Here is a 23,812-nt window from a genome sequence, read left to right as displayed (position 1 = left end):
TGAATACATCTCATCTAATATCCTTTCACTACGTATCACAATCTCGTGTATATGAATATCTGATATCTCTTAAAATATATTTATATATATCTTTTTATATAGAATATATCATCTTATCTTAAACTTTCAAGGCGTTCCGTGAATCCTTTATCTACATAATAAAAAAAAAAAAAAAAAAAAAAAAAGAATATTTTATAATTAATCAATGAAATCTAATGATGATTGTATTTGTACAAATACAAGTAACGTAAACTGCTTCAAAAATAAACCTTTATGCGATGTCACGTTATCCATGATTTTATAAAAAGATCAATGTCCATAGCACGCGTGCAATTTGAACAATTCTTTGTTAGCGAAACTTGTGTTACATTCCTCGCAATAATGCTTGATATCAATCATTTTCACCGAAGTGGACATCTTGGCCGTAACAGTGCCTCTGATTGTCTTCATCAGAGCTTTACTGGTTGTTTTACTTCTATCTATAAGATTTCGAAGGCTTCTTCGTAATTTTCTAACCGATACATTCACATTATCAAGTTTTCTTATCTTACCGCTTCTGAGACAAGCGTCTTGACTTCTTAAATATTTTGGCGAGTAGTTCATTCCGCTGATCCGATTCAAACCAATTTTTCCAGATTTCAATTTACTTTTAGACACATTTCGCAAAGGTTTCCATTTTGCTATGCTAAAGTTACCGGTATGCAGTGCATGATTTAACGTATTATGATTATCTCTACCATTTTGTACGTTCACGTCATAATCATTGGGCAGTGCATCAATTTGATCGGTCAACGACAGCATGGCAGCTGATACCGACTCGTCCAATACCAAATCCTCGAGATCCGAGAGTTGTTCCTCTTTTATGCCTAATTGTATACTATTTTTTAACTGTTTTGGAATTGTTTTAACCATTTCGATCGGTAGTTTCAATTTATTCGCAATATTCCGAACCTTTGTTTTATCTACTTGATGTTCGTCGTTTTGCAATCTTTGGTTCTTATTGGAACGTGAATATTTTCGTTTTGGTCCTATATAGTCGATGGTCCCTTTCCTAGGTCTTAAGATACGCCCCTCAAAATTATCGAGTTTCTCCATTTTGATTTGCGTCACATCGAATCCCGTCGAAACTGACATTTTTGTCTCCACAGTTTTTGACTTATTTTCATTCCTAGATGGTAAAAATGCGGGAAGCTTTTTTCTAACTCCAACATAATCCACAGAACCCTTCCTAGGTCTCAAATTTCGAACGATCGTACCTCTTGCGGCCTTTTTGTTTGCCTTGGTAGGTTTACTTTTCGCTAAACTCAAACCCGAAGAAGTCTGTCTAATCCTCCTCGAATCTTTAACTTCGTTGACAAGCCGCACTAAATTTGATTGTTGCTCGAGTGTGTTATTCGTTAATAAATCGCCCTTCACGGTCTGCGATTTATTGACGCAATCATTATTACCCGGTCTGACGTCGTTTATCCTACTGCATCTTGATATATTGTTCTCATAATTCGTAGGTATAGTTTGATTACTTTGGTCCGCTTTATCACAGTAACAACCGCAACGTGCATACGCAGTGTATGTTATACGGTCGGAAATATTATTGGATTGAACACCATTTACCGGGAAAGCTACCGAATTCATGGAATTTATGTAGTCGACATCACTGACCATTGGATTTATGTCATATATGTCACAATCCGGCGGCTCTACTTTGATCTTGATATTCTCTATGTGCACCATTGGCACGCCGACTCTCTCCTTCGAGTCCTCCTTTCGCATCCAGGACAACTGACTTTTCAAGTCCGCATCTGTTTTTAGACAATCCACGTAGAACTTGTGAAACTCCTCCAGCTTGTAACTGCATCGATGACACATGTGTTTCGGCAACAGATCCATTTCGTGTACCTGTAGGATACACAGCCGTTGCGAATGCGAGTTAAGTTCACGTGGTCGCTTATGAGAAACGAGGTGGGGATGTACATGTGTACACAATACGCGAAGGAAGGCGAAGGGTGAAATATCAAAGGATTGTTTCATTCTTCGTAACGTGAAATTATAAAATATTATTTGGATTGTATTTTGCACAAAATAAAAGACAATGAATTCTGTAATGCCTTTAGAGCGAAAAGTAAGTCTTCAAGATAAATTATAATAAAACTCCACTGGCATCGATTGAACAATTAGTTATATTTTTCATTGAAAAAGAGACAAGAAGTTATGTAATAAACAAATTTCTCGATATCAGGAACTTGCGCATAATACTTCTTTTCGAATTAAAGTTATTCTAATGCGAAGTACATGTACTCTTTATGAAACTATAAATATACTATAATTGTAACTTTTCCCCTGCGTCTTTAATTATTCTAAATGATAACTCGTTTAGAAGAATTTAATCTAATGAAATATGTAATACTCAACTGGTTTAAACTGGTTCAAAAGAACTGACCAACCCTTCATGTGCGATATTATTTTCAATATAAAATGTTTGCTACTTTCGACATCTAAAAAGCAATTCCACTTTCAAATATCTCTTCCTACACTTATTATATGTATTCTAGCAATAATAGAGAATTAAAAGAAATAGTTACGATTTGAAGTTACGCAATACGTTAAAAGTGTTTATGAAGCACATTGGCGCGAAGTAACAATAACCTCACTTTTAGTATCATAAATACATCTAATGAACCTATTTACGAAGAAGATTAAACCTGTAATAAATATACCCTATCCAAATACAATATCTATAAAACGGCATCAGTTTAATACATTGGAATAACTTTCATTCAAAAGAAACATTGTTGCGTGGTCGTAGTATAATTTGTGGCAAAAAGATAGTTCAGGAGGGGGCGTATATGATGTCAGGAAAGGCCACCAAATGCACGTGAAATTCATAACGAAACGATATGAATGTAGAAGGGAGAAGAGTGATATGACATACCATGACCGGGAGAATAGCGTTGATTTTCTTCACGTGATTCTCATTCTTGTCAAAAATATTAATTGAGATACCGGATTGCTTACCGCAAAGGCGGCAGACGCGACTAGATTCGAGAGTCTCCATAACGGTATAGGGAGAATTAATTTGTCCGGGAGAGTGTCGTAATGAGGTGCCGCGTATGTATCTCTTCTATCCTTCTCGTAATCGCCACAAGGAGAGCTTCCGCGGCACCCTGACTGCGCTTCGCGGGTAATCCCCAAAAGCCCGCAGAGCGCGAACTTTCTTCTGCGGCCCAGCCGCCGCCAGCGTACAATTCTGCGTCACGTTTCACCGTCGGGGTTCGCGCAAACGCGAACCTTCACAAGTGCTGCTAACTCAACACAACTTGTGATCGACCGGTACCGCCTCAAACCTCTACCGGTCGACAAAAAATCACCTGAGTTTTCCCTCGATGCCTACCACAACGGTATCACCGCTCTACGAATTGAACGACAAGATCCGCTTATTGCGCTCTCGTTCGCTCGAGAGCAGAAGATCAATTTCAATCGATCCACCACCCACAGAAGTCGGGCAAACGGAGTTCGCCTTTTTCGTCGACAAATCGTAACTTGCTGACATCTGTCGGAGCTTCTGGTATACGTAACGTACTACGACTTACATCTCGATAATGTTGTTCGTCTAAACAATTGCGTTCTAACCTTTTAACGAGTGAAAAGGAATTACGTTTTAAGGAAAATAATCAAAGCTAATATTAATTCAAAATGCAAAGTGAAGGTACGAAAGAAAAAACATCTGCACAGAAACATGCTGAAAGAATGAAACGTTTGCGAGAACTGCATACGAAGAGAGTAAGTACAAAATGGTATAACCTATAATTCTTGATTTGACTTTATTTCTTTTTTGTTTCCAAACGTAGTTTGGGAGTAAGTTTAGGAGTAGTTTCGCAAAATACTTCTTACGGAATGTTTACTTCGCAGAACGAGGCGAGACAACAAAACCATAAAGAAGTTGTAGAGGAAGACAAGAGAAATAAGCTTCCTTCAAATTGGGAGTCACGTAAAAGACAAGCAGAATGGATTATTCAAGATGAAGCTGCCAGAAAAGCTGCAGAAGAGAAAGTAAGCAATATTAAAAGTTATTACTTATAGGACAAATTAAATTGGTACTGTATTATATCGTATATTTTACAGGGAGAAGATTACGAAAGAACAAAATTACTTCACATTGATGCAACAGAAGCAGAACGTATTGCAAGAAAGAAAAGGAATAAAAAGAATCCAGATCCAGGTTTTTCAGACTATGAACAGGCAGCTATTCGACAATATAATAGACTTGTAAAAAATATTAAACCAAATATGGAGGCATACGACGAAGCTAAAGATAAATTAGGTTCAGCTTTTTATGGGGATAGAAACACTATATTACATGGTCTTCACGAAGATAAAAAAGAGGCTATTGACAAAATGGTCGAAGACTTGGAAAAGCAGTTAGTATTTTATAGCCTATTACGTTTTACATTGTTCATATATCATAAGTTTCTTATATTTGTTTCCAGGATTGCAAAGAGAGAGAAGTATAGTAGAAGAAGAATGCACAATGACGATGCTGACATCGATTACATCAACGAACGCAACGCTAAATTTAATCAAAAGCTAGAAAGGTTCTATGGAGAATACACACGCGAAACAAAACTAAACTTGGAACGGGGTACAGCTATATAATGGGTGAATATTATACTAAAGGACTTACTACAAATAACTTGTATTTTAAATAGTATTTCAAAACTCATACAAATAGGAGTCAGACTACTGATAAGTCGTTGATTATTTAGTAATCAGAAGTGCAAATGGTACATTTCGCGGTATGCTGTTTACCAATTTTAAACCTGTATTCACGTGTTAAAAAATCAAATTGTATATTGATTTCATAAATAAAAAAGAATTAAACTCAATTAAGTTGTTTGAATTTTTGTTCTCCTTTCCCGATCTGTTGGCTGCAACTTTTTATTTAATTTAAATAATGATTTTATATACAGTTTTCACGTTTCTAATGTAGTTCACATCATACCACCCAACTATGCACTGTCCCTGGAAAAAGAGTAAATACCTTTTATGTCATATGAGATCTTATATCTTTATCCCGTGGCCGAAAAATTATCTGGGAAAATACTCACGGCTTGGGGAGAAGTTATGATGATGTGTAACTCGTATATGAATATCTTGAGTTTCGCCTGTAAATCGTACATTACAAATTTTACGATTGCCGTTCCGACTAACATATTTACGAATAATTCCAATTAATATAATCAAGATTTGAAGAATTCATTACTCACCAATTTGCGACTCTCAATTCTTTGAAATGTTCAGATATACAGCATAATGCTCAATTAAACTATTAATAATTAAAAAATAAAGACACTCGAAAATAAAAATGGAAACACTCGAACAATATACATGCTTTTATATTAAGATTAGGTCCATATAGTTTTCTTAACCATTTATCATGGATAACCATCCATCATTTAAAATATTGCACACGTCCATGCGTTACGTTTAAGTACATAATAAATTCGTTTTATATACGTAGTATGTTACTATTACACAGCTTTCTCGCTCAGAAACGAATATTTTATCGTAGGAAAAAAATATCACCTTTGGTTGCGTGCTCCATCGCAACATCGAAGTACAGAGATCAATGTATCTTGTTTAATAGTTCACAAAATGTCATCCTTCGAAAGTTATTTGTCGACTCACAAAATTGTCACAGGAAAGAAACATGCTGTTAAGTCACTCGAGTTTACTATTCCAGAGGCGACGGAGACGGTAGCTCGACGTCCAAGCGTATTAACGAGGTCGTAAGGTCCTCTATCGATTTTCCGGAAGTCGTACCTGTGTTTCCGTGATCCAACAGCCTCGGCATATCGCACTGCTCGCATTTGTTCATTAACGGATGATTATCAAACGTGCACATTCTACAGACCCAAGAAGGCCCGTCTCGTTCTTCTCTGTCAATGTTGTTACCACTCAATTCCGGTTGCCAGGCGGGTGGCTGACTTGGCAAAGGCGGTGGGTTGGAACTGACAGACCTCGATGGCAGAGGTTGACCGGTGTAAATATGCTGATAAAACTTTTCGTTCGTTTCACCCAGAGGTACTGCAAAGGCGAATAGAACAATAGGATTTTGTACGAGAAATCAATGGAAATTATTTTATTACCTCTTGGGTCAGACCATTGATCCACTTCATCTGCGAGTCTGTCGCATTCAACTTGTAGCTGATAGATCTCGCTCCTCAACTTTTTTTTTAGCTCCTGAAAAATAGTGGTTACATAACGTTTATTACGTTGCATGTTACTTTACATTGCGATTCATGAGACAAACCTGAGGAGGCATCGAAGAGTCAAAGGGCCTCGTGAGGGATTGCAATTCTTTTTTCATCGCTTCGAGTCGTCCTTTCTCGGCTCTCAATTCCCTGGCGAGTCTCTCTTTCCTTGCTAACTGCTCTGCGACCAATTTCTTTTGATGCTCCGCCACTACGATGCAACAAAAACTAATTAATATCGTTCATCACGTTGAAGAAAATACAACCAGCACGATTAGGATTAGTTCCATTTAAGAGCGAAATTTTCATTTCACAATTCTGATTCGTCCTACAAACGTGCGTCTGTGCACATTTAAATTCCCTTGGGCGATACCATCGGTACGAATTGGCCTGGAATCGATCCTCGTGGACGTTTTATTTCGTCGCGTGTAAACGATTAAAGGAGAAACATGAAATGTGAATTGTAGCGTTCAGGAAACGCGTCAACAGCGAGACGACGCTGCTCGTGAGAGGGAAAAGCGGATCAGGTGGTCCACGTAGAGTAACCGCAAGCGTGGCTATGTATAGACGGAGCGTGGGGTCAGGAATGCGTAAATATCGTTCTCAGTGTTACATGCGTGGGCGTAGTATGTGCGACGGAGTGGTTTTTGCAGGTAAATATACGTTTACGCGATTGCTATGATACGAGGATTCGGAAAACAAAGCGGACCATTTTTGCGGTATCGAGAGGAAATATATAGCGGATAATAAAAATAGCCGGTCTAAAAGGTTATTTTCAAATGCGGGAGGATATAGCTACGGCGGAGGTCTTTACCTTGATTCAACGGCGATCGATTCTGATCAGAATTGGCCTGTATCCGTTCGCCAAGGGGACTGGAGGGCGGCGAGGTCGTCGTCGGTCCTGACGGTGTCGTTGGAAGGCTAATGGGAGGAACGATATTCGTCGTCGATGGTACAGAAGGTGTGGTTGGGGCGCTCATCGTCGTCGTGGGCCTCGGTAACTGACTAGGTGGTCCTGCTGGAAGACCTGCAACTTTCACGTTCCAATCAGACAAACCGATTCACGATTCGTTCATCCCTCCAGAGATTTACTGGAAAGTCCTATCTATCATTCCACTCGTGGTGCGTAGATTCGGTGTTCGAAGAGCTTGAAAACATAGAAATCACGATAAACGAAATGAATACGGACCTGGTGGCCTCTGAGGACCGGTTTGTACCGGCGGTATCAAGCTGTTGGGCCTGATCGGGCCCATCGGGGGTCTGATTCTCGCAGCCGCCACACTGCCAACGGCTCCTGCGCCGATGCTGATCTGAAGACGGCTTTGAAAGCCCCGAGGATCCAGGGAAGAACTCGAGTAAGTTAGACTCGAGCCCTGTGATCTGATGTCGATCGGAGGTTGCGGTTCCGAGGATGGTGGCCTTAGCGTCAGGCTAACCGAGGTGTAGCTTCGCGTGTGATCGATCTGCCCCGTGTTCTCCACGTTCAGTAACGGCTCGGCATAATGAGTTCGTGGATCGAGGAGCAGATCGCTTCGTTTACAGGCACCACCGATCGTTGGCACCGTTCGAAAGTCTGATGCGTCGGCCAGGATAGAAAAGAAAAAGAAACGTGTTCTGTTACGAAGTTCAATTGAATTACGCGATCGACGATGAGAGGTGCAAAAGATGAAAAGAAGTCGACGGCATGTAACGACAGCGAAGCGTTTCGCTCGACTAACAGGCAAACAGGATCTCCACCGCACAAGGCCACGAGGTAACGTGATCGAAATTGAAATCGCTGCCATCGCTGTACGCGGAAGAAACCTGTTTAACTCTCCTTCGAATATACCGGTCACAATGCATTCGGACAACGTAATTACAGGCTGCGCAACCGAGCAGCTTCTCGCAACAAATTTATCATCGCAACTATACTTGCAACAATGTTGCAACCTACTGTCACAGGCTTCGCGAAGCGCGACTCGCGATGCGACGTTTCTAACATCGGATAAATTGCTTCCTCGATATATACATAGTATGTACACACATGTATGTATATTCCATACGATGTTACCTACACACGCTATTCTCTGAGATTTAAGTATGCCGAAAATAAAAGATCTCGCGAGAAGGCTGTCCCGACACCCTGGATCCAATGCTGTCCACGGATAGAGTAATTACCCCTATGGACAGCACTGTTCTATTCGTCACGCGATATCCTGAAATCCATCCGTATACATTTCGACTTCCTCTATCTCTCCCGTAGCAAACCTCTGCTCTCCCAGATGCGTACCGCGATTGCCAGCAGGACTGCAGGCAACGTTCACGTTCAGCTCGAATCCGGCTGGCTCGTTTCCCGCGTTCTGGACTTTGTTAAGGCAGTTCGCGTCGCTCGGTCCCGTGCAATCGTCGAAGAAACCGCGCGTCGTGCAGACTGCTGGCGCTGAAGAAGGGGTGCCGACGGGATTAGCTGCGATCGGTGACGAGCCCGATATCGCGGCGATTCGTGTACAGCTGATAGGACAGCGTCGTGCCATACCGATATCCAACGAGGCTGGTCTGTGCGGTCGCGTGTTGCTGCTCGAGTTGTTGCTCGCGTTGTTGCTCGTGCCGCAGCCGCGTTGCGCTTGGCTCATCGCGCAACAACGTTGCTGATGCGTGGCCACGTGGTTCGCTCGTTGATGATGTTGCTGTTGCTGCTGGAGGACGCCGCAAAGTGCGGCCGGTGGGAACGCGCCCGGAGACTGTCGTGACTCTTGGGTGGCACGAAGACTTCTCGCGCATGTCTCCCGATCGTGGCTGTTCTGCAACGCACAGATGCATCTTGGGTCAGCCGATTTCCACTCACTCTGTTCGAGTTCACCGTGACCTTTTCTTTTATTTCGTTTTTCGTTTATTTATGTTTGTTTTTGTTTTGCTTTGCGATTGGGAAATGTTCCTGCCTCTCCTGGATCCTAACAGCGGACGTTAAAGACGTTGCTGCCAGACTCTTCGACTAGACACTTCCTGGAGGAGTGATGCGAGTTAACCGTTTGCGGTCCGATTGGGATACCCAGGTACGATCGGCGGACTTGCTTCTGGTTTTAAATTCCGGGATATAGTCCGAGGTAATCGGAGATCGCTGATGCGAAAAAGGTAGACCGCAAAGGGTTAAACGTTGCAAGGCTTTGGCGCATATCGTATTCTCGACAGCGGATAGTTCTGAGGTTTCCTTGTCTGCAGATACGTATATACCGGAGCATACTGGAAAAAATGGTCGCGACGCGAGAGTTAGACAGGTGGTAAGAGACTCTCAGGTGGTGACCGGAAAACCCAGAACTTCCAACGCGTATATGTATACGAGAAATGAAATTACTGTTTAGTGCGGTCAATCTTTGCTGATTAAGAGACACCGTTGTTCTCGAATGAGCGATTAGAGAAAAACCAAATGGTCAACACAAAGGACGTCTATACACACAGGTTCCACGCTCGTGCAAATGATAAAGGAGAGAAAAGTTTGCCGTTAATTTGCAATGCGAGGGGTTATGGTACTCGTGGTGCGCGCGTGTGTGGTTAGTCGTTATTGCGATGATTGTTTGTTTTAGCGATGACGGATGAGCGAAAAGAACAAATCTCTCTAAACTGATTACGAGGCACACTGTGCAATCAAGGAGCCCTCCCCGGAGAACTCGATCCGATAGAGGTTAGGTCGGATGCGTGGTTTCGCGCAATGTACCCGGTGAATGGCGACTCGCGGACTCGTCTGTTCTTCTGGATCGAGTTTTCCGGGAGACCAGCATAGGAGCAGTATATCTGGCGGACAAAGAGCACCTATACCTGGGCGATGCACTGGGAAACGACGTGATCAGGGAGCGCAGGGAACTGCTGCTTCAGCTCATGGAACAGCTGCATGATAGCGATGTTAGAGCAATGGCACTCCCCCATCGTGGGCCCCCATCCTCCTGGCAAGGCCTACCTGTGGGTGCCAGGTCTCTCGTTACACCAGTTCGTATGATTCGTCGAAAGAACAAATACGTCCACGGCCAATAAACTATCGCCGCACACTGTCCGTTGATCGCGTTGGTCGAGACAGAGCGCGAACAGCGAAAATGACAATGTATCCGTACGAAGAGTAAACTCGATTATCGGTTGGTGCTTCGTTGGTGGGTCTGGTTTCCGAAGAAGCACAGACGTACGGACGTACGAAACGAGAGCGAGAGAAGCAGGAATCCGGCAAGATCGTCGAAATTTTGTAGTTTAGCGGATAAACGATTTGGATGGCCTCCAAATACGACGTTTCGTGCAGTTTCGTGTCGGTGCGCGAAAGTGTTTCAAATTATTCAACCGCGGATGAGTGGACGGGGATGCGATTAATGGAGACAAAGTCGTGAGAAAATGAAAAGGAAAAGACCGTGGAACCTGCCGGGGCAAATTGTCTCGCTTGTTGGAGACGCATTGAAATATTACATGATCGTGCATTACGGCCTCTTAATTATAGCGAAGGCCACACTAAACTTCGACCGGTAAGCAGAGGGTCCTGAAGTTCGTAAGGCTTCCCTAACCGAACGATTATCGAGCTCTCGATCGCTCGAATCGTACCGCGCACGCTGCGCGCGTCGTTCACTGCGATTGCCCTTTCTCTCCCATAGGAAAAAGGGAGAAAGGAACGAAAGCGTATCCGCTTTCCGCGACGCGTCGTTCTTTATTTAAACCTGCGACTCTCTGACCCATTTTTCACGTGAACCGAAAATCGGATGAATTTACCTACGTCGTACCCGGTGTTCGAGAAAAATCTATTCGGTATCGATTATCTTTCCACGTTCCCCTGCTTCGCTTTCGATTCACGGTATAGCGCAGTACACGTCCATTTGCGATTCTTCCGCATTCGCAATGGTTACCTGGACGCGGTTTAAACGAATTTTTGAACGAAATTTGCCACGTGACTGAAGCTAGACTCGAAGGAGAAATTTGCCTAGCGTCTCAACGAGTTTCAGAGGTCGATAACTTTGAGACACCCGTTACGTTACGGAATTGGCAGCGAGTAAAGAAACGGTGGACACCTGTGCCTCGTGGCACGTAGGAGTGCCACATAATTAGCCGGCACTGCGCGTGCCACGCTCCCACGCGTGCACGCATGCGCGTATGCCTCTGCAGGTGCATCGTCGCATCGAAAAACTTGGGATTTTTATCAACGTTCCCAAACGATCGTAACGTTCGCAAAAATTCCTTCTCAGCCATCGAAATTCTACCGTCGACTCCCTTTGTTGAATGGCCAAAAAATGAGGGAAAAAGAAAAAGTAAAAGAGAGGAAAGAAAAATAAAAGTTACGTTCGCTAAACGAAAAAAGACGCTAACGACTACCGTGTGAGATGTATCCGCGACGTTGAATTTCGACGAAACGTTATTAACGTTCATAGACGAGAATCTTTGTGCAAAGAGTGAAGAGAGATAATATGAAAAATCGTAAGACTCACGAGTCGACATACCGTCCGAGTCGCAGCTACTTCTACGCATTTTCGAGCACAGATGAGTTTCGATCTCGAATCGAAAGTCCGCAAAAGGCAAGTAAGGAGTGGGCCGAGGGTCGTTCGCTCGGATCAGAAGAAACTAAGAGGTTAGAAACTGTGCGCGTGCAATTCGCACTTGGCACTGGTCCACAGAAGAGAATAAAGTGCTAAGCAGAATTAATAATTCGGCTCTCTTTCTTCCGTTGCCTCGCACCTGGCAGACCGATGTGTCAGGTGAGTGAGGCATCAATCAGAGAGAAAACTGTTCATTGGCACGCGCTCGTACGCTTGGACCACCGGTCGGAGAGCGTTCGCCCTAACCGGAGTGTCTTCTTTTAAACGCCGCTACTTTCTAACGTGACTTTTCCGATCGTGTTCTGTATTTCGAGTTGCGACCCGAGATTTCCGTCGCCAACGAGATCGAAAAGTACACGGTAGTACGAAAGTGACGCAATTACGCGAAAAAAGATCGTGAAAAGATCCATACAATTATATCGGTAAACAGATGGATAATAGGTTAGACCAGTGGTGGGAAAGAGACGAGATCTTCGAACGCGGATCAGAGCTTGAAATTATACTAAAACGGTAAAACAAAATTTCAAAAATAAAAATTCTTCGTTTATCAAATATCATTTATATTTATAATATTATGAAATATCAACAGATGCCAAGATTCTGACGGAAGATATTAATTTCCTCGATTTCTTTTATGTTTTATTACCAGAGGTAATAATAATACTTATAATTTATTAAATCGTTAAGGAAAAACTAAAAAATATTAAAGCGAAATTTTTCTCTATTTACTAATATTTTTTTAATTCACAGGTTTTCTTTGTGTAACCAGCAGACTCTCTAAATTCCTGGCCTACGTTCTAGCGTGAGTTTGACACCGCTAGTCTAGAGTTGGTATATACGAATCAAGAACGCAAAGCGAAACTTGCGTTACTTTCGCGTCACGGTGTATCTGTCACACGGTGCTCTTACTGGTCCTAGTGGCAATGTCTGCCAAACAGTCGGTTGTTCGACACGCAAATGACGAAAATGCAAATAAACGCGTGTGGGCAGGTACTCGATGCGGAAACGCAATGGCGAATCGAATTCGTTCCGACCCCGTCGCGGATTGTGCAAATCTCTGTCTAACTCGCTTCCCTCTGCCAAAGCGGAGAATCCTCGTCGAGGGAAAATACGAGGCACGTGCCATTGCCTCGACGCGCAACCATCGCGGTTTACTCGGCGAGGGCTTGATCCGATGGACGCGACAGTTCCACGAGGCTGTCTCCGATTGGGAGCGACCCGAATATATTTTTTCCTCGGCCCGAGAGCAAAGGAGAAGCATCTTTTAATTGCACCAGACACGCAGGATGTTTCTATCAGTGACACAGAGGGGATTTTAAGAGGGGTACGAGAACGTCGTTCGTCGGGACAGGCGAAAAAGGAAAAGCGGAATTCCAACATGCCGGGAAGATATTTGTGTCATGAAATACCCAGGAGACACAGCGTGGCTGTTTTCGTCTACTCCTGGCAATGCAGGGAAAAGCAAATTCCACGAGTATTTTCACGCATTTGGAATAATTTTCGACGTTTCTTTTTAAACGTCCGGATCCTTTCAGTCCCGTTTAGCAACTCTTCGAAAATGTTCCAATAACTATGCGCAAATGTCACACTTCCAAACGACTTGTTTCCATCCTGCAACGCGATGACGTGTATATCGATTAAAAAGTCTGACCGAACGTTACACGTCCAAAGAAAATTATATTCCAACGAGATAATGTTGATCGTACGAGATGTAGAAACCATCCTGTTTAAGTTGCTTCGACACCTGTTGCTTCATAAAGCCGCACGCCCATTGGCCGGAAGTAACGCACGCAGCCATTAATGGAGATTAAAAAGACGCGGCAAATCTGCAGGGAATGGCAAAGCGATAATTGCTTTTGTTCACAGAGAAGAGTCGTTTCGATTCTCGTTCGAGCTATTATTTACATTTCCAGTCACGGGAACAAGAAATGCAAATTACTCGGGCTGCCAATAACTCGTCGTTTTACGCGCAATATTTTAGAACTGCATGAAAACAGGGCAATCATGGCCGACTGAAACTACAGCGAGGAAAAGAGAAAAAAGTGCGTCGAGCTTAGTGGCAGACAAAAATAAGAAACCAAGAATAATAATTGACGGGGGACGCAACGCTAACGTTAAGCAGAGCTACGATAAGTTACGGCTCGAGGCAAAAATAAACACTATCCTGAAAATAATATTATACGTTTTTTCGCGTACAAAACGTCAGCGTTGACCACTACGTAAACCTTTCGAAGACTAATCGACGATTCTAACCTTCTTTCTCTGTCACTCTTTTATTCTTCATCAAATTTTACGGTAATTCATCTCGTATGTTTGTCGTAGATTAATCGCTGAGGTCATAACGATAATGCGAAAATGCGTTACCTATCAGCTGTATGAAAGAAGCTTTATGTGTACACACATATCTCCGATACTATGTGCGCTTTTTTACTATTCCGATAACTCATCGTCTATAAAGTTCGTGTACTGTATAAAAAGCTCCTCCACGATATCATAAATATCACTGACCTCTAAAATTTTCTTCCGTATATGCCAAAAACTTTGAATTTTGACCTTTCGGTTAAAAGCGCTATGATAGTTCGAGAAGTTGTTTCGGGCTCAAAGTCGATCGATTATATCGAATCGCGAAAGATCGAGGTTATGGTAATTAACGATCGGTTATGTAACTTGAAGCAGGTAGTAAATTGTTGCGAATAAATATTGGCCATGGTTTATTATTCCTACGATACATATTGGGGAATATAGTATGTGTAGTGTTTACGTTCATAATGGCTGCTCGAAACAAGACTTTTCAACTGACTAGCGTAGTTTTTAAATCGAGTGGCACGTCAGAGCGGCTAAAATCGTCGGTGAAGATTAGAATTCGTAGCATCGATTGACCCTGGTTCCTCTTATGTCTATGACACGCTCGAAAAAATAGAACTATAACGATTTTTCGCTTTTGAAAATACCTATAGGTAGCGTATCTAAAGGAGCAACGACATTTTTTTGTTTGCACACGAGATAAAGAAAGACCAGTTTACGGGAACCATTGACGACAATGTATACGTAAATAGAAGAAACGCGATAACATACGGGAATGAAAGTCCGACGAAAAGTTATTAACAAGACGCTTGTTGCATCGATCAATCACTGACACGAGTCCGAGTATGCTATTAATCTATATTTGGTGAAATATATTATATTAGAAACGAGTTGATCTTACGTTGCTATACTATCGTAACATGATTTCAAAATTAGCGTCTTTATCAGATAGAAAAATGCGATAAAAATAAAATAAGATTGAGAGAAATCTTTCAAAGCTTAAACCATCGTCTATTTATCGATGAATGCAAATCAATACAAATGTATCGTTAATACATTACAGTTTTCAATACAATCCGTCGCTAATGTATTTCTTATCGCGTGGAACAGGCACAACTAGAAAATAAATTATTCTTCCCTTTTTATTCTCCTAGATTTCACGCTTTCTATAATATCGTTACTAACAAAATTACGACGATCGAAGAATTTTTGAAAGTCTTATTGTATTTCAATCATATTTAACGTATAATCCGGTTTTAAACCGTAAGATTAAAACTCACCGGACGGCAACCATTGGAAATGTCCAACGAACAAGGAACCAGTAACCGCTCTCACTTCGAACACTTGATACAGACACTTGGCAAACGCAACAATTTTATTCACGTACTGAAGAATGAAATTTTAACTGTCACTGTATAGGCACTCGGATAACAGTAACTTTTCTTTCGTTTTCGAAGATTTTAAAGCACGAACAAGCGGCAACCGTCCGTTGAGACCACTGATCAGCTGTGCACTGCGTACTGAAACGACACTAATCAACAAAAAAACTATATGTTTTCAAATATTTTTTACTTGGCGAAAATATTTCCATATATTTGAAATATTTTCGTTTAATTTATTATTTACCCATTATCGAAGGTCTAAGTACAAGTTTACGTTTTCAAAGTTCAAAATAAAAGAACCTCTATTGACTACGTAGTCAAGATGGCTGCTCATACGACAAGTGCTTTCCTATTTATGAATGGAAGACACGTCGTAATAGTTAGTTGCAGATACGAGGAAGGGGAAGCCGCGTGCTATTTTAAAACTCGTACGAATGGACAGCGGCGTCGTTAAGATAGATATATTCCTTTTTGTTTTTATCAAACTCTATTTTGTATCTTTGCAGAATCGTTGAATCGTTTTTGGAAGTAAGTAAGATGATAAACAAAAGTATTTATCAATCTAAAACTCAATGTAAATATCGATATATTCGTTTCTACAAGTGTAAACCAAAATAGTACAATAATAATAATAATAATAATAATAATAATAATAATAATAATAATAACGATTTAAAAAATTATTACTAATACAAAATACCGAGTTTGTTAGATCATTGAAGAATATTAATGAAAAATAAGCACTGTCTGTTTCCAAACGATGATTTTTTTTTCCACTTTTATAAAATCAGCATCTGCAAGGAAATTCATAACAATCATATCACAACGTATCAAATTTCTCACGCCTTCGAATTTATTACAACGTAGAGATTAGAAGAAACGTATGCACCATAATTTGTTCGAATCGGGTGTTGTAGAAGAAATATCTTGACAAAAAAAAATATTCGATGTTCATATGGAGTACATGAGACTAGAATACCTCCTCTTACTCAGGTTAATACGATGAAGGAATATAATGGACAGTGTAAATGGCTGTTGAAGAATAACCATCAATAATTCAGTTTATTGATTAGTTGTTAGATGCATGATAAATACAATGCAGTTTTCAGAAAAGAAAAAGCCAGTAAAGAAATATATTAATCTAGTCGACCATTAATCCTAATTCAAATGCATACGTCTCTTTTGCATTTTCTACCTTTTTAACATTATTCGTCATCGAAAGACGATGAAACACATTGCTTCTTAAAACAAAAAAGATACGTTAGGTTTGATCTAAAGTATACGTAAAAGATTAAAATGCCTTTTCTAAGAATAATGCTACTCAAATGACGACTACGTACGTAATGCATACGTAGCAAAGAAACAAAGACAAAATAAAGAGAAAGAAAGAAAAAAATATGGGAAGAAAGGAAAGGAAAATATTTAAGTTTTCTGAATACGCCTACAAGTGATTCTCGAAAGCCTTAGTACACTTATATATGTATCTTCTCCTGTCTTCTGCGGTAAAAAAGCTACTTGTTCTGCATCAGTGTAGGCCATAAAAGAGTGTCGATGATAATTTATCAAATGTATGTAGCAAAAATGTTATATAAATCGGTGTAGCGGTATTGGCGTGGTCAAATCTTAGATGACGGAAACTTTTTCCTAAGAGTACTCAGACTCCATATACTTTTTATAAATAGTGGACTTTTCCTGTTAAACTGGAACATTCGCAGAAAAGTTTACTCCGCGTCATCTTGTTCATACCGCTCATATCTACACCGATGTCGACAATTTTTCTGCATCAAAGTAACGAGATCATAGACCCGACGACAAAGGTCCAGCCTAGTCGTCGTTGACCTCGATTGGGATACTGGTCGTAAACGTTGGAGTCTCCAACTCCTCGTGCTTCTTCATTTTCATGCTCTGTAACGATAATATAATTTTGGTAAAGCATAAACTAAATGATAAACAAGAAATAACAAGAGTTTCTAGTTTCTTTAGTATCTATCACACCTGTTGTAACTTGTAGTGATTAATAATGTCCTGGTCCGCCGGGCAACTTTGTAAAAAGGCATCGAGCCTATACATATGATGCATATATCGCCAGAGATGCACTAAAGTTTCCGGAATCTCGAAGTCCGCAAAGTATTTTCCAGCCACCCTGATATGTTGGAGTCGTGGCATAAGCTCACAGTCGAAACAGCACATTGTGTCGCCTGTGAGGAAACGAGTACCCTTACGACCTAGATGCTCGTCAATTTTGCGCAAGTGTGCCATCAGGGACGAGGATTTCGGGTCTTTATCCTTATCCTTCGCGTTCAGTAGTAACAGTTTCAATTTCTAGAACAAAAATTGCGTATATACTTAGCGGTCGCTCTCGGCGAGAAAGTAGCAGTTTCTCGGCAAAGCGGTTTTAGTACTTATACATACACTGAACAAGTTCTCAACAAGGGTAGCCACTTCTTTGTCCTGCACGAAGAGATTGTGTCCACCGGGAATGTTCTTCATAATGTGCCGTTCGATTTTCTCGTTTTCTAATATTGCATCGCCGTTATCGATTAAAATTGGCGGTGGCGTTGCTTGAAAGTTGGTACGGAAATCAGGTGGCGGTTTCTGCATATCGACCGTAGTCACTTTTAGAGAAATTGTTTTCAGCTCGGCGAGAAGATACAAGTCCATAAAATATTCTTGACAGAAGAGGCACGCACCCTTTCGGCGACCATCGATCGTGGATGCCTGCAAAAATACATTTTCACAGTTAATTTATCGCGTGTTAATTAAGAATATTAATTGCTACTGTCCACTGCACGTTCATGGAAAATAAAGTGCTTAAGAAACAAGAATTCATGGAGTGATGCAAACATGAAATGATATCTGTTTTCTCCAGTTGATCGAGCAAATTGAGAGTATCTAGCGTACTCGCTCCGCTCTCATTTTCCCGATGTCACGGTTTATTTATTCCCCTCAATGACGCACTCTGCTTTCTTTCTTACCTGAAGATACGCTTAGAAGCTTTAGGTCGCGTAGCTATGAAAAGAAATGCATTTTGTTTTAAACCCGTTGAAGAGTGAAAATCCCGTATTTCAACTACATTTTATTCTAACTCTCACGCTGAATCACGAATATAGCAACACACGTAACTACCACGCAGCTTGTTTCTTTACTGTTATACCTAGCTTAATTGTTAAAAAAGAGCAACAGAGATGATCCGGTATCCGTGCAATTCGAGTAAATTGAACGTTGTCAACGTGCCAACTTTTACCAAGAACATCATTTCTATTTTCACTCCGTTTCAACGATCATTTTATTCCATCCTGACCGTGCATTTTGGCTGTCCAAAACCAGATTATTCGGCAACCATTGTAGTACAATTTCCAGTGAGGAGAAAAAATCCATTCGAGCAGCATAATATTTCCCGTGGCTGATTATTTTTTTTTCACGATGACGTAAGTACGACCTCCAAGTTTTAAGAGCGAATGATGCGAGCAAGTCATGCCCACATCCTCGAGAAACGAGCGTGGCCTCTTGTGTGCCAAGCTCGGTAACTTTTTGGCCAAGGCCAAAACGCGGCAATTTTGCGACTGGTCAGTTCCGTGTTTTTGAAGATACAATGAGTAGCGAATCGGCGAACTACTTATTACTAATTACGGATTACACGATAGACATGTCAATCGCATTAACGAAGGAATCGTACTCAGAAATAATGGAAACGAGTTTCGATAGAAACGGTAAGAAGAAACGATTAACAAGGCAAGTTCAATCAACTTTGGAAATTGTCGAAGGTATCCGTGTCATCAAATATCAGTGGCGTGGAAAGCGTTGACGCTGGATCAAATGTCACGAAGCATCGAACGTCTTTCATCTTCGAACGCAAAAATAATCTCTCGCTCGAGCGCATGCCTGTTGCTTCCTTTCTCTCCCGAACGCTCAAAAATTCAATTGTAATCGACCTCCATTTATATCTTTCTGCGGCGACAAAGTCGTGGGTAATACGATTCTCGAATCGACAATTTTTGCCTAGCAAGCTATCCGAAATGTAGATGGGCCGAATGTGAGACGCATGGTTGGAAGTTGAACGAAGCAAATTCCTGATTTCTTCTGAAATAAGCGCGTTTCTCCGCGCACCGGTGCACCTACACGGTATTCCCGTTTCAACTTGACCGATGAACAGACTTACAGAACGCATCGAGCGGTTTTCGAAGTTCTCCCAGCTTTTACCTGGAATGCACACGCGATTAGAATGCTTGGCTTCGGCATATCAGTATAGAAAAGGACAATTTGTAAAAAAAGAAGGGAACAATGCTCACGGATACAACACGTCATCGGGCAAGTTGCCGTATAATGCACAGCATACGGTAAATAGGCGAATATGCGCTCGCACAAGCCAATGGCTATCAGCGGCACACATACATCAACGAATACTGTTTCAGGCGGTATGTACGTGTGTCGTAAATTCTCCGTGTGTGTCGAGGATATCGTATCGCCTCTTTTTTCCTTTTTAGCACATCGCTGATATACCGCTATGAATAAAAATGTACGATTAATCCTAACCAACGAGGATTAATAGTGTCGAGGTAATACCGTGTTTTCGAATTGGAGTGAAGAAAAATTCGTCTTTTCTTCGCTGAGAAAAATTTGCCTTTGCCCTTCTTCTTTCTCGTTTTTCTCTCTTCGCGACTCGACGCAGATTTTGCAACCCTGCTGGAAGGTGCTGGAGCATAATTCTATCTGTTACTTCTGACCGGGAACACTCGTAATGACCTTAAGGAAGATTAAGCCGCAACATCCGATCGATTTTTTATAACCGCACTCGGTCACACGATACTTCCCTGTTCTAGATGGCGTGCAACGTCGAATATTCGCATCCGACACGTTTTACAAGCTATGAATATGCCATGCACCTTCTCGTCTACACCTCTGCTCCATTCTTCCAATTCCTTTTTCTCTCTATCATTCACTGCCCATGCATCAACCATTTTTCACGAGTATCCTGTATGCAAATAAAACGCAAAGATGACTCATATTCGGTATTAAGACGAGATTAACAGTTAAAGATTCACGGTCACGAGGGACCGATGCAAAGTAACGTCAATCAGTAAGGTAAAGAAAGAATGATGGCGGACGAGGAGGCGGAAAGGAGCGGAAAGGGGCGGCGGGGGGAGGTGTTTACGCACGGGGGAAAGCAAGAAGAGCGAGGAAAGCGGAAGGTAAAGGAGTTCATCGTTTAACGGTAGAATCTCGAGGACCTCGCTGAGCTCCCCGTCATTTCATCCCGTTTGACACACTTACGAAGACCTCGCATGATCGCCTTCCGAGTGCAAGGTCGGCCAGTTACCATTAAATCTCTTCTTGTAATGAACGTCGTCCCCGGATATCTCTCGTTCCTACAGGATTCTACTTCTAAGGCTCTCTCTCCCTCTCCCTCTCCCTCTCACTCTCTCTCTCTCTCTCGCTCTCCAAAGCCATTCTCTCCCTCTAACTCTCTCGCAGTGTGCAATTAAAAATCCAGTAGCATTCGAAGCATGAAAATCAGGTCCACGGAAGCGCCTCCAATTTTTCCTCGTTTAAAAAACGTCCTTAAAAATCGTAAATGCTCCGAACGTCCAATTAACATCTCACCACATGGAATCTCTTTAAATCCAAAACCATAATCGCTCCCATTAATCTAGATAGAAAGAAGTATACAGAGTAAGATTTTCGATAATACATTTTCAAATCGATAGAAAAAAAAAAGAAGGAAAAATCGGGGTATATTTAAGTAGATTAATAATATTCTTGTCATGGGAAACTCGGATAAAGGTTCGATAATAAAGTGTAACGCGTTTTCCGCTGAATGGTCGCGTGTGACGAAACGGATGCCAATACGTTCACCTGCTTATTTATTTATTACGATCCAGCAACGATAAGAAGAAAGCTATTTACGAGGGAACAGTTCTAACACGCGTCGCACTCGCGATGGCGTAGATGCGATAAGATTAGCGTTTGACATTGCCTGAAATATCCAAGGCTCGATTAGGAGCGAGCACACAGGTGAAACAAGTCCGAGGCCGGATTCAGCCGATTTTTCCCTCTAAAGAGACGTTTTCCCAGAAAATATGGTGAAAGAGCGTTCCGAGAAGTGGAATCGAGTTCGTTCTCGATTAAATCGATCGCTGCGCCAGTCTAGGACGATTATCTATGTCGAAGAGAAAAATGTCCGTTTCAAGATACGTATTGTTTATCTGTTTCAGATAGTAGCCGCGATACAATGAGAGGAAAAAGCGAAAAAATCAATGCCTCTGATTAATTCGCTCCGAAAAAGAATTATGAATTTCCCCCGATACCTATCGATTGAGGTTATAAATGTCGGAGCACCAAAATTGCGAACGAGAATTTTTAATTTTCCCGCTGCACGTACGTTTCCAACGTTAATTACCACGAGAACGGAGCGGAGCCTTCCAGCCGTTGTTTTCTCATCCTCCGCTTGGCTACGTATAAATGCTTCTAATCTCGTTATATTAATATATGGTCCGTGCAAATGCGTCGCCGTAGCCGTAGAATACCTTGTCTCTTTCTATATTTCCAATGACGAATTACGCGGGAAAAGGGAGGGACGAGAAACGAATTTATTCCGGTAGAGCCGAATCGAACGAACGGAAAAAAAACGCACTATCGTGAAAATGTATCGTAAGATGAGAGTAAAGGGATTCTTTTTCCTAGAGAGGAGCCAATGACGTAGAAAACGCGGCCAACCAGAATCCCCTTTGTACATATGTGTGTATTTCTTTGAGTGGCGTTACGTCGGTTTCCTCGCAAGAAATGGTTCCGTGTTCGTTTGTCGATGTCTCTTGTGCTTGCAATTAGTCATCGACGAATATGAAAAGCTTTTGTACGCCTCACGCTTCGCCACCATATTCGAATAACGAGTCGAAGTCCAACTTATTGTCATCGAGATAGTTTCGAACAACTGATCGACCCGTGAATTGATCGTGTAACCGACTACGAAAAGGGTAAAGAAAACAAAAGATAACCGAAGAAGCGCACGGACGCTACTTGTAAACGGTCAATGGTCACTGAGTGCAGCTTCTCTATTTTCGAAACGGTAAACGATATACACGGACCTTTGTCGCAAACGGTCGTTTCGGCGGCGCTTCTGATCACCGGATGGAAGGAGAAGAAACATTGAGAGAAAGAAGAAGAAAGTACAGGAAGAAACCAGTCGTTCGTTCCACGCCCATATCGTGCATGAAACGATCGCCTTTTTTCCCTATCTCTTCCTTCTTCCTCGACTCTGCTCCACGCGTGGTATAAACTCACCTTGATGATTAACTCGATTTCGGGTACGTCGCCGTTGCTGGTGCCGTTCTCGTGACTGTCGTCCGCCATCCTTTAATTCGTTGTTTCTTACTTTAGATGAAAGGCACTTTTTCTCGTACTCCGCAGTTCACTATCGAACAGGGTAGCTCCTTCCTCGACGTTCAACTGCAACAGAACGCGATGGAAGCTCGCGGAATACTGACGCAGCGCGTGCCGCGCCACGTTTACGACAATGGCGCCTCACCACGGGAGAGTTCTCAATTTCCCGTTGCCGATTTCGGTCGGCATTCTAGTAAACGCTCGTCGAACTTTCGACATTTATGAAAATTTAAAGCTTCGCGATTCTAAATTGCATACATAAATATCTAAATATATGTATATATGTATACAAGTAAATATGTATATATATATGACTATTTCTATATCTGACGAAACACTTAACCAATTGTTGAACGTAATTGTTGTGAATAATTATTTACGTAACATGAAATATGCTTACATAAAAATAGAAGAATTTTGAAAATTACTTTAATGTTTAGAAAAGTATTTATTTGCAATTATAGGAACAACCCAATTGGCAACGTATTGGACTTTATCGAGAATCGATATCATGTCAAAAATTAGTATTCGATATGTATATATCGAAAATAAACGTTCGATGTATCGAAAGAAAGTATATTGTATCGTCTGCTAAAACTAATTTATTTGAAATGCAAATGAGAATTCACATCTTTAAAATTAAAATGAATATGGGTTAAATAAAACGAATTTCTCAGCTACATTATTTATGCATTATATTATTAACGATAATGCTTAAACAATAGAGCAACAATAATAAAACAGCATTTCGTATGTACATAATTAATAATCTTCCTCTTAATATATCAAACATGAATTTCTATAATTTTGTAGATTGCATGATGTACACATGCATAAGTGTCTATAAAATCTGAGACTAAAATCTTGCACAACATTCATACCATTTTACATTTTTCTTATATTCTTCGTTCCTTTATATATATTTATATAATCCGTGTGTATGTGTGATATGTGTGTGCGTGTG

General features: G+C 41.3%; 5 protein-coding genes across 11 annotated transcripts; 1 reads left to right on the top strand and 4 right to left on the bottom strand.

The window, feature by feature from the left end:
* Positions 1–309: 309 nt before the first annotated feature.
* On the bottom strand, positions 310–3,497 carry LOC108551802 (uncharacterized). Its single transcript, XM_017906078.1, has 2 exons — positions 2,930–3,497; positions 310–1,896 (listed from the first exon to the last, which is right to left on the bottom strand). Exons 1-2 carry the CDS (start codon positions 3,050–3,052, stop codon positions 310–312), a joined length of 1,710 nt encoding a protein of 569 aa, XP_017761567.1. The 5' UTR covers positions 3,053–3,497.
* A 68-nt stretch (positions 3,498–3,565) lies between these two features.
* On the top strand, positions 3,566–5,002 carry LOC108551803 (pre-mRNA-splicing factor syf2). The gene is made up of 4 exons (XM_017906079.1): positions 3,566–3,777; positions 3,907–4,047; positions 4,120–4,415; positions 4,485–5,002. The coding sequence occupies exons 1-4, from the start codon at positions 3,691–3,693 to the stop codon at positions 4,648–4,650; spliced, it is 690 nt and encodes a 229-aa protein (XP_017761568.1). The 5' UTR covers positions 3,566–3,690; the 3' UTR covers positions 4,651–5,002.
* Tab2 (TAK1-associated binding protein 2) lies at positions 4,881–15,593 on the bottom strand. Of its 7 annotated transcripts, XM_017906075.1 has the most exons (11): positions 15,370–15,593; positions 10,041–10,179; positions 8,764–9,028; positions 8,518–8,667; positions 7,438–7,821; positions 7,063–7,275; positions 6,308–6,459; positions 6,144–6,237; positions 5,818–6,081; positions 5,103–5,159; positions 4,991–5,016 (listed from the first exon to the last, which is right to left on the bottom strand). In XM_017906075.1, exons 2-11 carry the CDS (start codon positions 10,146–10,148, stop codon positions 4,991–4,993), a joined length of 1,713 nt encoding a protein of 570 aa, XP_017761564.1. In that variant the 5' UTR covers positions 10,149–10,179; positions 15,370–15,593. The 7 variants fall into 7 exon arrangements, with proteins under 7 accessions (XP_017761560.1, XP_017761564.1, XP_017761559.1 ...); XM_017906070.1 differs by having other exon boundaries at positions 8,518–9,028; XM_017906072.1 differs by lacking the exon at positions 15,370–15,593 and adding an exon at positions 11,690–12,283 and having other exon boundaries at positions 8,518–9,028.
* A 1,257-nt stretch (positions 15,594–16,850) lies between these two features.
* Positions 16,851–22,961, bottom strand: Clic (chloride intracellular channel protein 5). Its single transcript, XM_017906131.1, has 4 exons — positions 22,750–22,961; positions 17,884–18,189; positions 17,467–17,793; positions 16,851–17,376 (listed from the first exon to the last, which is right to left on the bottom strand). Exons 1-4 carry the CDS (start codon positions 22,816–22,818, stop codon positions 17,296–17,298), a joined length of 783 nt encoding a protein of 260 aa, XP_017761620.1. The 5' UTR covers positions 22,819–22,961; the 3' UTR covers positions 16,851–17,295.
* On the bottom strand, positions 18,563–20,479 carry LOC108551816 (uncharacterized). Its single transcript, XM_017906130.1, has 3 exons — positions 20,035–20,479; positions 19,761–19,973; positions 18,563–19,671 (listed from the first exon to the last, which is right to left on the bottom strand). Exons 1-3 carry the CDS (start codon positions 20,171–20,173, stop codon positions 19,214–19,216), a joined length of 810 nt encoding a protein of 269 aa, XP_017761619.1. The 5' UTR covers positions 20,174–20,479; the 3' UTR covers positions 18,563–19,213.
* Positions 22,962–23,812: the final 851 nt, after the last annotated feature.

This window comes from Eufriesea mexicana, unplaced genomic scaffold (assembly GCF_001483705.2).
Source record: "Eufriesea mexicana isolate 0111107269 unplaced genomic scaffold, ASM148370v2 scaffold5018, whole genome shotgun sequence".
Lineage (NCBI taxonomy): Eukaryota > Metazoa > Arthropoda > Insecta > Hymenoptera > Apidae > Eufriesea > Eufriesea mexicana.
The sequence above is the reverse complement of the archived record's forward strand: the minus strand, read 5'-3'. Positions and strand labels throughout refer to the sequence as shown.

What these genes read in the sequence shown, in the direction of transcription:
- LOC108551816 (XM_017906130.1), bottom strand. Translation starts at nt 20,173, where the DNA reads ATGCTCCAGCACCTTCCAGCAGGGTTGCAAAATCTGCGTCGAGTCGCG. An exon ending in CACTCCAATTCGAAAACACG is followed by an intron (nt 19,974 to 20,034) that starts GTATTACCTCGA and finishes TTTTATTCATAG; the next exon opens with CGGTATATCAGCGATGTGCT. An exon ending in CCCGATGACGTGTTGTATCC is followed by an intron (nt 19,672 to 19,760) that starts GTGAGCATTGTT and finishes TGTGCATTCCAG; the next exon opens with GTAAAAGCTGGGAGAACTTC.
- Clic (XM_017906131.1), bottom strand. Translation starts at nt 22,818, where the DNA reads ATGGCGGACGACAGTCACGAGAACGGCACCAGCAACGGCGACGTACCC. An exon ending in AAATCGAGTTAATCATCAAG is followed by an intron (nt 18,190 to 22,749) that starts GTGAGTTTATAC and finishes GTATTTTTGCAG; the next exon opens with GCATCCACGATCGATGGTCG. An exon ending in ATCACTACAAGTTACAACAG is followed by an intron (nt 17,377 to 17,466) that starts GTGTGATAGATA and finishes TTATCGTTACAG; the next exon opens with AGCATGAAAATGAAGAAGCA.
- LOC108551802 (XM_017906078.1), bottom strand. Translation starts at nt 3,052, where the DNA reads ATGGAGACTCTCGAATCTAGTCGCGTCTGCCGCCTTTGCGGTAAGCAA. An exon ending in ACGCTATTCTCCCGGTCATG is followed by an intron (nt 1,897 to 2,929) that starts GTATGTCATATC and finishes TGTATCCTACAG; the next exon opens with GTACACGAAATGGATCTGTT.
- Tab2 (XM_017906070.1), bottom strand. Translation starts at nt 10,148, where the DNA reads ATGGGGGAGTGCCATTGCTCTAACATCGCTATCATGCAGCTGTTCCAT. An exon ending in TCGATCGCCGTTGAATCAAG is followed by an intron (nt 6,460 to 7,062) that starts GTAAAGACCTCC and finishes GTTGCATCGTAG; the next exon opens with TGGCGGAGCATCAAAAGAAA. An exon ending in TCAATGGTCTGACCCAAGAG is followed by an intron (nt 6,082 to 6,143) that starts GTAATAAAATAA and finishes TCGCCTTTGCAG; the next exon opens with TACCTCTGGGTGAAACGAAC.
- LOC108551803 (XM_017906079.1), top strand. Translation starts at nt 3,691, where the DNA reads ATGCAAAGTGAAGGTACGAAAGAAAAAACATCTGCACAGAAACATGCT. An exon ending in GAAAAGCTGCAGAAGAGAAA is followed by an intron (nt 4,048 to 4,119) that starts GTAAGCAATATT and finishes TATATTTTACAG; the next exon opens with GGAGAAGATTACGAAAGAAC. An exon ending in GTCGAAGACTTGGAAAAGCA is followed by an intron (nt 4,416 to 4,484) that starts GTTAGTATTTTA and finishes ATTTGTTTCCAG; the next exon opens with GATTGCAAAGAGAGAGAAGT.